Here is a 15861-nt window from a genome sequence, read left to right on the forward strand (position 1 = left end):
CCTCATTGCAAAATAAAAGAGCATTAAACAAAACAACAATTCATTTTCAATTAATTTTCATTAATATGAAGGATGTAGTTGTTTTTGGTAAACCTAACGTTTAATTCGATGCTTTGTAGAAGATAATGCACATCTAAGGTCGGCTTCACAGTCAAGTTTGTTCCTAGGTTTTGTCTTTATATTCATGAAGATGACGCTGCAAACGACTTGGTCTCAAAACGTCGTTGCTTAGCTTTTCTAAGCATATCACGCATTGCGGTACGACTTTTCGGTTCACTGTGGTATCTATAAAGCCATACTTCAGATAATTTTGGTCATACTTTCTCTTTTTTCCACTCATTTTGTGTCAATACAATTAGTTTAATTACTAAAATTACCTGGTTATTAAATCAATACTAAAATTAAGTTTTACTTGATAATATTGACATTACTATTTTTATTATGTGTGGCCTGACACTGCACACAAATTTTCAATCGTTAATGACTCGAAAATTATACGTCGTAAACTGATCGGATATTTACAGGTTAGTAGCAAAAACATCAGGCTTCCTGTATACATCAAAATTGTAAAACTAAAGAAAATGCATTTAGTGTAAATTTAGTATTTCTACAAGTGATACATTTGTAAAAGTTTTTCTTGTTACGCCGCCCCCCGCTGTGAGAAAAAACAGGTCACTGCAAAAAGAGAACACAAGAGAACTAGTCGAGCTAGGAGTGCGTGAATGAGTAAACGAAAACAATACGCTTCAATGCGGAGAAACACCAAAAATTATGACGTAACAATTGACGTATTTCAGAATCCAAATTTCAAAAATACAATTGCCATCGTGACACACTTTAAAATTTTTGTAAAAATGAACCTATAGCGAAAGTCAAGAAAGCATGTTTAGACATAGCTCATATAATAGACAGTTTGTCATCTCTCGCGCCCCCCTTGTGAATGTTAAACGCCCCCCAGTTTAAGAACCACTGGTTTAGATGGTGGCTCTGATGAAGGCATACTGAATAGCACAGCTAAATTTTTTTACAAAGCGCAATGCTGTACAGTACTGTACTTTTGAATCAATAAAGACCGCAACGTTATTATGCGTAGATAATTAGTCGGCTATTGTTTCGTCAACTAACTACATACTGTATTAGGACAATCGTGAATCATTTCCGCTTAACTGTTAATAATCCGGTTTATCGGATTTTATTGCTATTGATTTAGCACATTTGTTCCAAAACTTTTGTGTCGGAGTCGGACAGCGGGGTTTCCGGATTAAACGGGTAAAATGCATAGGAAGAAATCCGTTCCCGGCAGTTTTGTGTCGGATAGCGGGGATTCCGGTTCATTGGGGTCCGGATTAACGAGGTCTCACTGTATTGATACAAAAATATATAACACATGTTCACGTGATACCCATATGTCAGATATTTGACTCCAGTTATTTAACCTGCATTAACATTTAAAAGCCTCTACGCCTTCCCAGTCTCTGACCCAATATATGGCATTGATACCATGGGGTCTTTTTTACAGCCTGCTAGTTAACAGTTGAGCTATGGATGTATGACTAAACTTAAGCTATGAACAATTTTCTCCCATACTGCATAATAAGCTATATGACACATATAATATAATATAAACACATCAGAAAAACATGTAGGCTAAGTTTAATTTAATGCAGAGATGTGTTTAAGTTGAACTGGGTAAGCTGGTATGATTTGTATGTTGGTGTTTATAATCGATTACCATGTGTGTGTGTAAAATCAATAGTCCATGTACAGTTTGTTTGGTGATTGATTAGGCCACCACCCCAGTGTCCATTAGGGTTGCTATATAATTAGAATTTCAAAAACTGTTTTTTACTTGTCCCAATTTAAAGAAAATGGTTAAACTGGTTTTACACATAATACATAAAATAGGCCTGTTGTAGTTTGTGATAAACAATATTACTGTGCCCATTTTAAAATTATTGGTAGATACTATGCTATACACAAGTGCAGACCATTAAAAAAGAGATATGCTTTTTGAAAAACAATGATAATAAAGAAACTATTGCTTTATTGGAAGTGACAATGAAATTTGAACTCAAAGAAAAAGTGACCGTATAACTTCTAAAACCTTCGGCAGCAAAGCTGTGGATGAAGTAGTTTTCAACGTCAAGACGTTGCCGAAGGTATTTTGTTAACCTGGTTTTCGAAAACCGGTTTTGCAACCCTTTTTACTGTCTATAACCTTGTTGTCCTCTGCATGGAAGGAAGGGGTGCCAACACAACTTTTTAGTATTTGCCGTGTCAAACTGAAAGATAGTTAACCTTAAAAGTTGAATAATCAGCAGATTACTATGTCTTTGGAATCTAAACAATTTAATATTCAACAGACTACCAATGACGAATCTTGATCAGATTTTTCGTATAAAATTTGATCACTAAACATTTCTAGCGATTGACAATCGTTTACAAATACGATTATCTCAACTCTGTTTGTGAGAGGAGGTTTACTGTATGTATGTGCTTGAGAGAAGATGGGTTTGTTATGTGAATATTATATCTACCTTCACTAAGGGATCAAAAATTATAATTTTGGTCAAGAATACTATGCAAGGACGGAAAGAAAGTCAGTTGTATTGCTTTTGCCAGAAAAAAAGTTATTTACCCAATAAAGCTATTAAGTAGTGATTACATTTTTAAACAAGCGGGATGTGTCTCTTTTCCGAAAAGATTTTTTTAGGATTTTAAGCACATTTTCATAAGTTTCTATTCTGCCTCTGAGTTAGATTTGCCTGATATGTCATTATGGCATCACACAATGCATTTTATGGTAGGGGTTATTACAAGTTTGTGTTGGGAGGAGTTTGACCATCTTTGATCAGCAATTAAGAAAATTGAAAAAAGGTAGGGCGCTGCTGGTTACAATATATAATCACCGTTTCAATTCACTTTTTATGTTGTTGGATTTAATCCCATATGGTAGGTCAATCACATTATATTCCTGGGTTAGTTGTAATATCATCTTTTAAAAACTTTTATTTTATTGCAAATCAATTACATTTAATCTGAATAAGTGTCAGATTAACAGATCTGACAAACAACACATCTAGAACTCCATTAGCACGTTGTTTAGATGTGCCAGTCCTTGTATGTCATGCATTGAATCCATCATTCAGCTTGCGCACTGCTTTGAAAATGCTTATAACAGACAAAGCATTTGATTCGTAGTCAGATTCATCAAATTCAATATGTAATTAACGGAGTTGATTGTTAAGTGACGTGAAAGGTTATTAAGTCACATTTGGATTAAGTCACTAGACTTGACTCGATTCAAAACTCCCAAATGACTCGACTTGACTCGAGTCAAAGTCCAGAATGACTTGAGTTACGTTATAGCGATTGTGAGGGCTAAAAAGAACACTTTTTGTACCAAAAATGGAGCATTTTCAAAAATTTCAACTCTTCGTAAAAAGTATCAATCAGACTAATTTTTAGACAATTATGACCTTATAGTAGAAATTTCCATCCTGTTGTATGCGAAGGTTTACCAGGTTGTGTGCAACTAACTTCCATTTTTACACAAAAAACTGGATTCACAGCTTTCTAGTTTACTTATTGGGCTTTGTTTCAAAATCAATAAATTTTCCTGAAACCCTATTGTTCTATGAATTCTTATTGTTTTGTAACAATACAATCTTAAAATATAAGTCATGTAAACAGAGAGCAATACTTCTTATATGCGTTATAGATATTAGGTCAAATGATTGCTCGTAAGCGTTACTTGTCTCACAGCTGCATTGTAATTCTATGAAAATGCTGGTGATAATGCAGGTAGGTGCGCAGCGTAAATGCAGGCATGCACGTAAAGTGGTGTAAAGTAATGCAGATAATGCGAATTTTGTGAGAAGCAAAATTTAGAAAATGTTTTAACTACCATTTCTTTTACCAACTTTAGTCTCTTGTATCAATTGATAAGTCAGGCTATTTTGTATTAACTTTTGTTAAATTTTTTACTTGACCTTGCATCATGCCCAAGCGAAAGTATGAGCCTGGATACGTAAAATATGGTTTCTTCTCAATTGAGCATGATGGAGAAGTTCTTCCATAGTGTGTGGTTTGCATAAAAACACTGTTCAATATGGCCATGAAACCCAGCCCACTCAAACGCCATCTGGAAACGAACCACGTAGATAAAATAAACCAAGATCAGAGATACTTTCAGCAACTGGGCGAGAATAAGAAGTGGCAGCGCATGGACAAAACTGGCCAGATCAAGCAGAAGGGTGAAGAGATTGTTAAGGCATCTTATGAAGTCGCTTTCCTGGTGGCTGAGGACATGAAAGTCCATACGCTTACATAGTCTCTTGTTATACCAGCATCAAAAGTCTTGGTCACGTGAACAATTGGAGAGCAGGCAGTGGCGAAGTCAGAGAGTGTTTCCATCTCCAATAATACTGTCAAGCGTCACATCGAGGAAATGTCAGTGGATATCACCGACCAAGTGATTACAGGAGTAAGAGCTTCCAAGTTTGGATTTGCCATACAACTTGATGAATTTACAGATTTCACCAACGACTGTCAACTACTTGTTAACATCCGCTTTACACACAATGATGTGACAAAAACTGAATTATTGCTGAGACATGAGGTGTCCACTACAGCATAAGGAAAAGATATTTTTCACATTTTGAATAATTTCTTTGAAAAAAATACATTGGATTGAGGTAAGCTTGTTGGGTGCACAACAGAACGGGCTCCCTCTATGCTTGGTCGAAAGTCTGGGTACCCATGTTAAAGTTGTATCACCAAGTGTCACAAGTGTTCATTGCTTCATACACAGGTTTGCCCTTTTCGCAAAGGAAAGGTGTTAATGTGCTTGGACAGAGTTGTCGAAATCATAAATTTTGTTAAAACATCAGCTTTAAATACTCGAATGTTTCAGCTGTTCTGTGAAGACCTTAGCTCAGACCACGATTGTGTCCTCTATCACACAAAAGTGCTCCGGTTCTCCTGAGGAAATACTACAAAGTTTCGTTTTGAAATGAGTTATAAAGTACTTTTATTTTTCAAAAACAAAGATCACAAATTTCAGAAAGATCTAAAGGATGAGGAATTCATCGCAAGATTGTCTTACCTGTCAGATATTTTTAAAGCTTTCATTCCACTTAAATCAGTTATTTCAAGGAGAGAACTGCACAGTCGTTGACTTTGTTTCAAAACTGGGAGCCTTCTCCGGATGTTGGATCTACGGAAGAAAAATGTGGAAAGTACGCGCAATGGAATTTTTAAGTTTCTGTCAGCTCTTGAAGTTGATATCAGTGATGATTTTTTCCCAGGAAATCATTCATCATCTGTCATAACTTAATGCAGAGTTATTACATTACTTTCCAGATGCGACAAGTTGTGCCTACATCACCAATCCTTTCTCAGTTGATCCAGCTAACTTAACTGTTGGGACTGGGGAGCAAGAAGAGCTGATAGATATTTAGAAAGTCCAGACAGCAAAAACAAAACACAAAGAATGTTTTCTAATAAATTTCTGGGTTAGCATAGCTTCATTCTTCACGCTAATGCCCTACATTGTTCCACATCTACTGATTCTCCTTTCTACGTGGGAATGCGAGCAGTGATTTTCAGGCAGGATGAACATCAACTCAAAAAATTGAAACAGACTAGGTGCGCCCGGTCATGACTTTCAATGTGCTGTTAGTAAATTTATGCTACGCATCAAGCAATTGGTGGAAGTTAAACAAAAACTCATTAAATTTAGTTGTGGTCTTTTGCTGTTATTTTAATGTATATTATTTTTCTGAATAAACTAAGATTCGATCAAATTTGTTGTTCTGCAAGAATTGATACATGTTGACAATAAAAGGTACCCAAGTGGTACGAGATCATAAAAAGGTTGGGAACCCCTGCCTTATAGCAATCAATTTAACGTAACGCATAATGTGATGTCTAAATACATTTTACCTTGAAAGGTATTGACTCGACTTGACTCGTCGTCGGTATGTAGATGACTAATATTTAGGGTGAAAGTGAAGGTAGTAAGTTATACATTTAAGCTAGAAGTAATACATCATAAAATGATATGTATATCATCACGAACGCATTTAAGAGTAACAAAAAGAATCGAATGTTTTTCAATGGTGTAAGGTGTTGCTCGTTACCGAATGGTTGTTGCTGATAGCGAATGTGACCTAGTTAGGTTGTGGTGATGATTACTTGGCGAGCGACATCTTTAAAAGAGTTGTAAGCGGCTTCATTGTTGGCCGACGCTTGTCTGCAAAGGCTGTATTTTCTACTTGCTCACATGGTGTACTTTATATAAAGAAGTATAGTGTTTTGTAAGTGTGGTTTGGAGATTCTGCAACCGAAGGTCGTCAACAGAAGAATGGCTTATTCCTTCGTAATTGTGCTTAGCAGAGTGGGTGGAGAGGTTTCTGTTGAGTTGCACATTTATTACGAGTCGCATCACCCATTGACCGTTAGACAACGCAGTCCGACAAAAAATTTGAGCAATTCCTCCATGTGTAAGATGTGATGGAGGTTGAAATAAGTTCTACCAGGCGGTAGATCTGTCTTGCGTCATTTAAAAACTGGAGCATAATGTCCTTGTCTGATGGCACGACGAAGTGGCAGTTATGTTCTTCAATGAATGGAAAAACGAAAGTTTTTACGATAATTCTGCAAAGCCCATCTTGGTAGGAGTAGTACACAGCTTGTTGGAAATCAGGTTGAAGCGTTGGCAGCGCATGTGACACTTCCTGTTTTTCCATTATCACATTAAACCCTTGGTTAGTTTGTGAAACTGTGGTAAACTGAAAATATGGTTCCAGTCTGTTTATAAAGACAAATTTCAGTGATCCATTAGCCAATTCAATTACAAATCTTGGGCCGTCATCATTATCGTCTTTGCCATCTCCTTCAGAATCTAAACTACTCCAAGATATAGCCATTGCTGTCACTGAATTAAACAGTATTGACAACTGTGCATTAAACTGCAGCAACTATGCAGTGATCTTCCAAAGGTTGTTTGTTATTGTTGTTGATTTGACTTGAGTACTACTTCATGTACTGTTATCTGTGACATTCTTATGCTGAAAACAAACATTTCCTCCTGCTGATACCCTACCTACGAAGACGTGTAAAACGCGTTAGCTAGCGTACAATATCTAATACAAGCCTCAGTCATCAGGCATATTGTTTTTACATTGTGACGTCATAATCACTGCCCTCTTTGTCATAATAGGAAGCCAAATTTGTGATACAATTTTGGCATTAACTGCTTAACCACTACATATTACCATTATAATTAAAAATTCTTTTACCAGAATATTTACTGATAACTACCCTTTGATTTAAGGCCAACTTGTTTACGGACTTGCCCCTCACTTTAAGTTGGTGGCCGTGATCACAGCATATTTGTTACTGTTTTCATAGAAGGTGGTAAATACACGAATTACGCAAAACACTGCTTTCAAAATACAACAATTTGAAAAAAATGATCTAACTGAAAATATTTTTAGCCATTGACTCTACTTTTAATCCAGCTCTCTATTAAGTGATGTTCAAGACAAAGTTAATCGGTCCTGTGTAATGACTTAACTGATTTTGTGTACGGGTTTTTTTTTTAAAGTCTCTGTAGTTTTGCCAGTTACAATAACTAATAGTGCCATTTTATGTCAAGGTTTTGTTTTGCCTAGATGCAAAGACCAAGGAAAAGAAAAACGTTGTGATGTATGAGAACAAATAACCTAGTTGTTGTACATGCAACACTAACCTATAGTGCGGTTAACGATTAACTTCATTCCAGCCGATGCATTGTTTAAAAAGAAAGCAATTCTTGTAAAACGTTGAGGTCATGCATACAAACGAAAGAGATGTTATAGGTTTGGCATCAAATAACTGCTTTGTGACATGGGCTTTAATTTCCTTAAAAGGAGAAATATAGTTATGTTAATTTTATCATTAAGCATTACTTCAGTTTTGGCAAAGAGTGCCGCATCTTTCACTCTTACGGTTATGAGAGGGGCTTTTCTCTGCACCCCACGTTCGGTACCACTGTATGTAAGGTAGTCTGAAAGATTCACAATACCGCTATGTAAGATGTTTTCTTATATATCCAAGAAACAAATGCGTTGTCTGCAATGCAAAAACTGGACGTATTGTACTAGACATATTGTTTTTAACAAATGGTTTACTCAAACTTTTTAATGGACTAATTTGCTTTCTATCTGTGCTAGAAAACGTTTAATGTCAATTTGTTCACTCAGATTTCAATTTGTTCTCTTTGCACAATTGCTTCAATCTACAGCTTTGGCACAAGTGTGTCTGCACAAAATTTTAGATATATTCATATTGTGTGAAATAGATGCAGTACTTTATTCAATATCATTTTGTGCTGGAATTTAATTTTCAACATTTCTTCAGGCCAATAAGACTTCAAATTCTGGAAGTGCTCAAATGAAAAGGTCCCTTCTTGTAAAAGCAGGACTAGCTTTAGCTCCAGATTCATTTCAAAGTGTCCTGGACAGTGAAAACAAAATGAAAGGTTCAGTGGTGTAATTGCTAAGATATTTCTTTTGTTGACATATCATCAATATAATTTCTTGCAATTTTTGCTTAGCTAATGTAATCTCTTTGTATTTAGCTGAGATTGGAGCCATACCTATATGTTTTTAATTAGAATTTTTGTTAAATTATTTCAAGCAACTGAAGTGAAAACCCTTAACTTATATTCTGACGTATAAGCCCCTCCTTCTTTTTCATGCCAAAAATGTGTTTTTGATATATACCTGGCACATATATCTCCCATTAAATTTTTATCCCCTGACAAGCGTCATTTAATCTGTTTTATTTCACTTGTGATGGTGTGATAATGTAACACAGTTGTAAATTTTTATGCCGCACAGTGTTATCATAGTGTCACATTGTGTAAGTCTTCCATTACCGCTTTACCGTGCATTGTATTCACCTTTTATCTTTAAAAGTCTTTCGTTTAATGACAATGCAGCGCCTTGTATGTGGCAATTGTTTTTCTCTTTTGTATAGTATAATAATTGAACTTTGCGAGTGTCATAGCTTATTAACTTGGTTAGTTTACTAAATTAAGACATTTTGCAGTGACAATTTAAAATTTACTTTATATAACTTTTATAATGTTATGCTTTATTCAGCATTAAGTGGATTGAAGGGCACAGTAACTTCAGTACAAGTATTGGCTGCTCGTGCCAGGCAGTGGACAGCATGCATTAGTAAAGCTCCTGGCCATTTGAAGAGACTTGGAGATGAAAACGACAGAGAAAGGTACTTTTTGGTCAGTTTGTAGGAAGCACCAGGCGTTTAAAAAATTTCAATTTCTTTATTTGCTTAATTACGTGGTGAAATAGATAAAACAGTAATGACTTGAAAATTCATGCAGGAATCTTCTTCACCATGTGCACAGAAATTAAGCATACTTGAAACTGTTAACCTATTGGTCGCGACCATAAGTTGAGTTGGTATGCATGTTTTGCTGGGTCATTGTTGTGATCCATATTTGGTTCACCAAGCCTTTTTTTGGGCTGCTACTATTTAACCGAAAAATAATCGTGCATAAGAAATTATTTATTACAGTTTTTTGTTAACCTAACCTAAATTTTTTATCATAATAACCTAAATCTACCTTCTAATCTAATTTTAACTCCAATAAAATCTTAAATAGATACAATGAACTTTTTGCATACCCATTCTTCTAACCTAATCATCTATCTTTAACAACAGACTGCGTCACTATGTCACTACAATAGTCACTATGTTTTTTTTGACGTAGCGTGATTGAAACTGCATTAACAGATAAACATTTTTGCATTTGGTAAGTTTAAAGAAACAAACAAAGTAATAGCCATTGTTAAACAATCTGTGGCGTCTTTATTAGATCTTTATTATTTTATGATAAGAATGGTGCAATCAAACAAGCTTTGCCTTAGCAAATTGGTACCGTATTTTACGGACTATAAGGCGCAATTTAAATCCTTTTTTTTCCTCAAAAATTGATTGTGCGCCTAATGTATGGATCATAATGCGCGCAACGTGTTTTAATGAGCTTTATACGGTAACCCATACTCCTTATAATCTGGTGCGCCTTATGTATGAACAAAAAACTAATGAAAGCAATTTATTGACAGTGCGCCTTATAATCGGGTACGCCTTATGGTCCGTAAAATACGGTAGGTTATGCTGTTGTTGGTTAGTTTGCGATGTTTCAATTGCAACACATTTTAGTATCATGTAACATGGTTTGTAATGTTGTGTTTAGAAAGTTAGTTTGGAGTGTTGGTGGTTCTCAAGTGTCGGTTCGTGTTAATTTTTTGGTCTTTCACCACAACATCTACTTTTTGTCCTACAGTTACAAAGGTTATATATCTCATAAAAATTTAAGTTTCCACGTATTTTAATACATGCATTGACCAAAGCAGTAAAATAAAGAGAGAGACCTCAAATAAAACGTCAAGGACCTGCTTGAGTTTTGCAGTTACCTTACATTCATTATATCATTCGTCCTTAACAACTTTGTAAAACAAAGGACAGACGTCTTTTTTCAAATATTTTTGTTGATTGGTGGTTAGGCAGCTTAACCGCCAACGTTTTAAATGTGTTTAAAATTATTATGATCCAACGCAGTGGTGACATTTAACCTTTTGCTTTTCGTTCAAAAATGATGCTTTTCTGTTGCATTACATACAGAAATTGTCAAGTTCTTTATGATTGATTTTGTTTGGCTGTTTAACTTTCTATGTTTAAGTTTCTAATTTTTGGGCTAAAAGTTTAGTGCTAAAAGTTTAGTGCTAACACGAAACTTAAACGTTCTATATCCATAATGTCCATTTTATGTTCATGGTCACAAAATGTACAGAAGAAAAATCCAAGTCCATGTATTTTGTCACCAAGTTTCTGGTGTAAACACATTGCTGGAGCATCGTCAAAAATTGCCATGGTTGTGTCTTTAAGTGCGTATGGCAGCTTCCGCTAAGATGTTGTTAACAGAATTTTGCTTTCGATTTTAGCAATGTTTCTGTAAAAAGTAAGCTGAGATGAGTGTGACAAAAGTTAACAAAACCTAGATAATTCATAAAATGTTGTGGGCAAGAAAAAGTCTTCATTAGCCCTGATTTTTCAAATAGTGAGCAGTGTAATAATATACCGTTTTCAGAAAGTAGATGTTCCAAATAAAACACTTTAGGTTTCCCAAAACATATGTGTGGTTGGAGTTTGATTTCACAATAACGCAACTAATGCTTGATACTTGGTAGCTCCTTTACTATAATGCCCTTGGGCAAAGCATTAACTACACTTCCTACAGTTCAGTGGTCCAGATGAACAGTTCCAAATTCAGGCAATACAATATGAACAAATTTTAAAAAATTCTCGTGTCGATCAGAACTTACATAAAAGCTACCTCAGTAAATGGGGATTAAGCGATACAGAATTATCGCGAAGTTTAATTCATGCAAAGATTGTCTTCAGTTTGCGAATAAAGATTGTGGTTAGGCCGCTTCACTTGTCTGTAGCATGGCTAAGTAAAGGAAACCTGGAACTGATAAAAATTATCGAAAATGGCAATGTTTCCGGGTCCTTCATAAATGTACATTGTGGCGTACAATAAACTAATAAACTTAGTACTACAGAAAACAATAGGTTTTCCGTTGGGACCAAGCGATATGCAGCAACTTAGCCGAAGGTGACATAGGCGAGTTCTACTGTATTACCATTTTGACCATAGCTTACAACCTTTTCATAAATACTTTGTATTTTGGTGTTTGAGTTGTCCTTTACAGCTTCTATAGTTGGAAAACTGTACTATATTGCTGAAAACTTTATTCAACATTTTGAAATGGGAAACTACAAATAAAATTACCTAACCCATTCCTAAAATTGATGCATAAAACATTGACAGTTATGGGTTCTACAGTATGCATATTCTCGTTTTTTGAATAAACTTTTTAATTTTCACTTATTTTTAGCAAATTTTTATTGTTTGTTAGATATTTTTATTTGTTGTTTCATTGGAAAATATTGAATGTTTGTTGTTTGTGAACTTGTTTTAATGTTAGGAGGCTTGGAGGTATATACTTGAACAATAGTTTATTTATAATTAAGAGCCTAATTGTTATACACTACAGGTGAAAATAATTCATCATTATCGTTTATACCACGTATAAGCTCCCTTTTTTTACGAAAATATTGGTCGAAAAAATGAGAGAAAGGCTTATAACCCCGATGAAAAATCTAGAAAAATATGTCCATTTGTGTGATGAACAGATCACACGTGGTTAACTTTTGTTGAAATTCATGAGCTTCCACGTAACAGAAATTTAGATTCTTTTTGGCTGACATTCAACTTCCATTATTAACATCATTGCATTCGCAGCCTACTTTTGTTTTAGGTTTTATTAAATTGTGATTAATGATGAATAGTCATTGCAGCTACACCATTTGCCATCAATATGTTTATACAAAAGAATAACAGGGATTTTTGGTTTACCATTGACACTTTAAAGTGTTTCACATGTTTGACTTGCCAACCATGTTTCAAAGCAATCGCTGTAATATAAACAAAACCTACACGGGAATGCGGTTAAATTTTTACTACACAAAGTGCCTCAGCTGCCCGTGTTGGCGATAAGGCGATGCAGTGTGATTTTGCTAAAGACTTCTAAGGAAAAAAGATGAATGCAATGCATTGTATTTAGATAATAGAAGGCTGTGATATGTACACTGTACAGAACTATCAAAGTAATGTGATAACACTGCAGCATAAAGATTTACAACTGTGTTAAAATGACAGTCGAAATAAGACCGGTTGTGATAATTCATTATTTGACACTAAGTTATCTAGTTCGCATTTATCATTTTAATTATAACACTGCATGTGCCAGCACAATTTAATTATATTTGGCCCTCGATGTACACTTGATTGACAGGTAGTAAGTATATGTGCAAAAGCTCAATTGCTTTTGTTTATCGCAAACTTTGTGCTATAGTCAGGGTTGCCATACCGTCCTTATTTCTAAGATTTGTCCTTATTTTACTGTTGCATGGAACCCTTTTGCAATGTAACAAATGATAACATCAATGCACACAACCTGGATGATGTTTAAGTAATGCTAAACAGTCGTCTTCTCTATGACGCATAATGTTTGTTGCATGAGAACAACGGTAGGGGCTACTCGTTGGTAGGGTATACTACAGTATATTGGATAGTTGAGTTAAGTTTCAACTCAAAAAGTTTTATACACATGATACGTTTTGTCAACATATTTTTTTCATTGCTTAATTTTTTGTAAGCTAGCCGGCAGAAAGGTTGGCGTATAAAATTGAATGAACTTATTTAATGTTATCCCTGCTAGTACTGTTTGGATTGTTAACATTTAACAGACTGTTAACATTTTTAGGTTTCGATTATGGGTTGATTTGGCAAAAACTGCTCGGCACCAGGAAGTGTGGGATGTATGCAGGGTTGCTGCTTCATTTTGTTTGTTGTATGATGATGAAAGATGGATGTTTAGCTTGAAAGGTACTGAAACAGTAGGAATGCATTAAAAGATCATTAATTTAAAATTATTCCTGCATGAATAAATTGTTATTTAAAAATTAACTTAACTGCACGCTGTTCACATAATCCATGTTGACGCAGCACAACATAGTACTAGCTTATAACGTGCCGTACATGTTTTAGTACAGCTTGGTTTTCAGCTTGATGGTCTAGCCGCTAGACTAGACTCTAGACTCTAGCGATTAGAGTATCCCAGGCTAATATTTAATTTATTTAGGTTCATATCTTTTAACAACATATTTCTTAAATGCCTTTATCTGTTTGCACTTTCTGGGTGATGTTGCACCAGCAGACTGTGCTATCCAATGTTATAAGTTAGTTTTATTAGCTGTATTTTATGGAGGTGTCTGCCATTGGGGTCTAGTTTGGAGCTTTTGATTTCACATGTAGAATTTGATGTATAATCATGAAATATATGTGCACTCTTCTTGTAAAATATTGCCCAGTGTTATTGTTTGTCACAATAAAACTATGACTTTTGTGTTTCTGAGTGATATGTGGTATGTGTGAATATTTCCACAATGAAGTAACTTAGCACTTTTACGTCAAAAATTATGACAGCAAAGTTTACCCTATGGAATAAATTTTTTAGCTGCTGTACATATTTTGTTTAGACAAGAATAATTCAAGTGACAATTGCTTTTACACCACATTGCTTTCAATTGTCAAATCATTTTAGTGGTATTATGTGATATTAGTGATTAGTAACAATATGGAAAAAACTGTCCATGAGATAACCACATTGTGTTGCAAAATTTCTATAATTTAAAAACTTTTTTTCTAACATAATGTCATCAATCATGTACCTCACGGCCGGGTCATATCATTATAATACAAACATTGGTTGGATCCATATGTGCCAGACTTTAATAATTCCAGGATGTTCAACCAGTACTACACACGAGTGTACTCTTTTGTGAATATACTTCTGGAAATAGGTTAGGTGTATTTGTATTTGTCAGTGCTTTTCAACCTATCTGATGAAGGTTCTTTTTAATATCACGAAAATCTTTTCCTCACATGATACAGTCCAAATTTTGTCATCCCTTCACTTTTTCTTGATACGACATATTGAAACATATTTTATAAAACATTCCATACCAGAATCCATATACGTGTCAGAAATTGTTACCACAATTCGACCCGTACGGTAAAAAATTACTACACACTTAACATGGTCTTGAAACATTTTGTGAGAGTTTAACTATGCTTTAAGCACATGCTGCGTCAGGGTTAAATTACCAAATGCCAAATGGATTGAATTCGACAACGACAACCGGATTCGATTTCCAGCTGCACTACCTTTTGTAATATCCTTAAGCAAAGCGTAAAGGCTGCTTACTTTTCTTCACTGGTCTTGATGAACAGTTCCAAATTCGGGTAATACACAAAAATTGTAAAAAATAATGCAAAATGTGTGTATCTATCGAGACTTGCACGAAGACCAGATTAGTATAGCCGAGTCTCGCGGAGCGGATATTGATATACTACAGTTTGTTTGATACTACTTGACTTGAAGCCACCTAGTGGTAAAAAGTTTTTACCCATAACTCGAAAACCGCCAATCCAATTTTCACCATTCATCTTAGAAAATCGAATAGAATCATTTAAGCAAATAAAAGATAGGTTGGTTCCATAAATTAAATTTTTGTTCCTGTTATAATGAACTGACCCGGCCAAGGTTTCTATTGCCTATGGTTCTGCAATAAGTTATGAACTGGAGAATAAATAAATACAAGAGCCATGACAGTAGCAAACTTTTATTTAGCAAATGTTTAAAAAATTTTGTGATCTTTACTTTTGTTTTTCGTACTGCAGACAAAAAATATGCAAATTAAGTTTTAAAAACATCAGAGAAATGAATTTTTTTTGTAATTGAAAAATAAGTACAATCCACCCTCGTATAAAATTTTAATTTTTTGATATGTGAAAGCCACAGGTGTACAATAAATATTTGTTTTTGCACCTCCATAATTCACCGAATAGATTTTGATTTATCGCTGCTTATGTTTTTGCCACTGTTGATGTTGTTTTTTGATAAATTCCATAAAACCTTCTTTTTGTATACAAGTTAAAAAAAGGTTTGTATTCGTATATTTTTTAGGCATGAATTGCAATTTAGGTAAGTATACAAAAGTGAAGAAAACCACTCAAAATTTTAAACAAAATTTTTGGGGATCTGAATTTTCAACTACTTATATCTTAGAAGGACAAAAAATTCTTTCTTGAGATTAATATTAAACTGTGAAAAAAGTTGTAGTCTGAGAATATATTTCACCTGTGATTTTTTG

The 15861-nt window shown here is 34.6% G+C and overlaps 1 protein-coding gene and 1 pseudogene across 4 annotated transcripts in view; both read left to right on the forward strand.

Annotated features, from left to right (window-relative positions):
* The window catches only part of LOC143450844 (cilia- and flagella-associated protein 46-like), a 143706-nt gene that overhangs the window by 37580 nt on the left and 90265 nt on the right, over positions 1–15861 (forward strand). For all 4 annotated transcript variants that reach the window (XM_076951574.1, XM_076951575.1, XM_076951576.1 and 1 more), the window contains exons 15-17: positions 8407–8527; positions 9153–9282; positions 13410–13531. In XM_076951574.1, coding sequence (XP_076807689.1) covers positions 8407–8527; positions 9153–9282; positions 13410–13531 — 373 coding nt within the window. The remainder of the gene's footprint in view (positions 1–8406; positions 8528–9152; positions 9283–13409; positions 13532–15861) is intronic.
* On the forward strand, positions 4001–5768 carry LOC143448485 (zinc finger BED domain-containing protein 5-like; annotated as a pseudogene).

Source organism: Clavelina lepadiformis, chromosome 3 (assembly GCF_947623445.1).
Source record: "Clavelina lepadiformis chromosome 3, kaClaLepa1.1, whole genome shotgun sequence".
NCBI classification, from domain to species: domain Eukaryota; kingdom Metazoa; phylum Chordata; class Ascidiacea; order Aplousobranchia; family Clavelinidae; genus Clavelina; species Clavelina lepadiformis.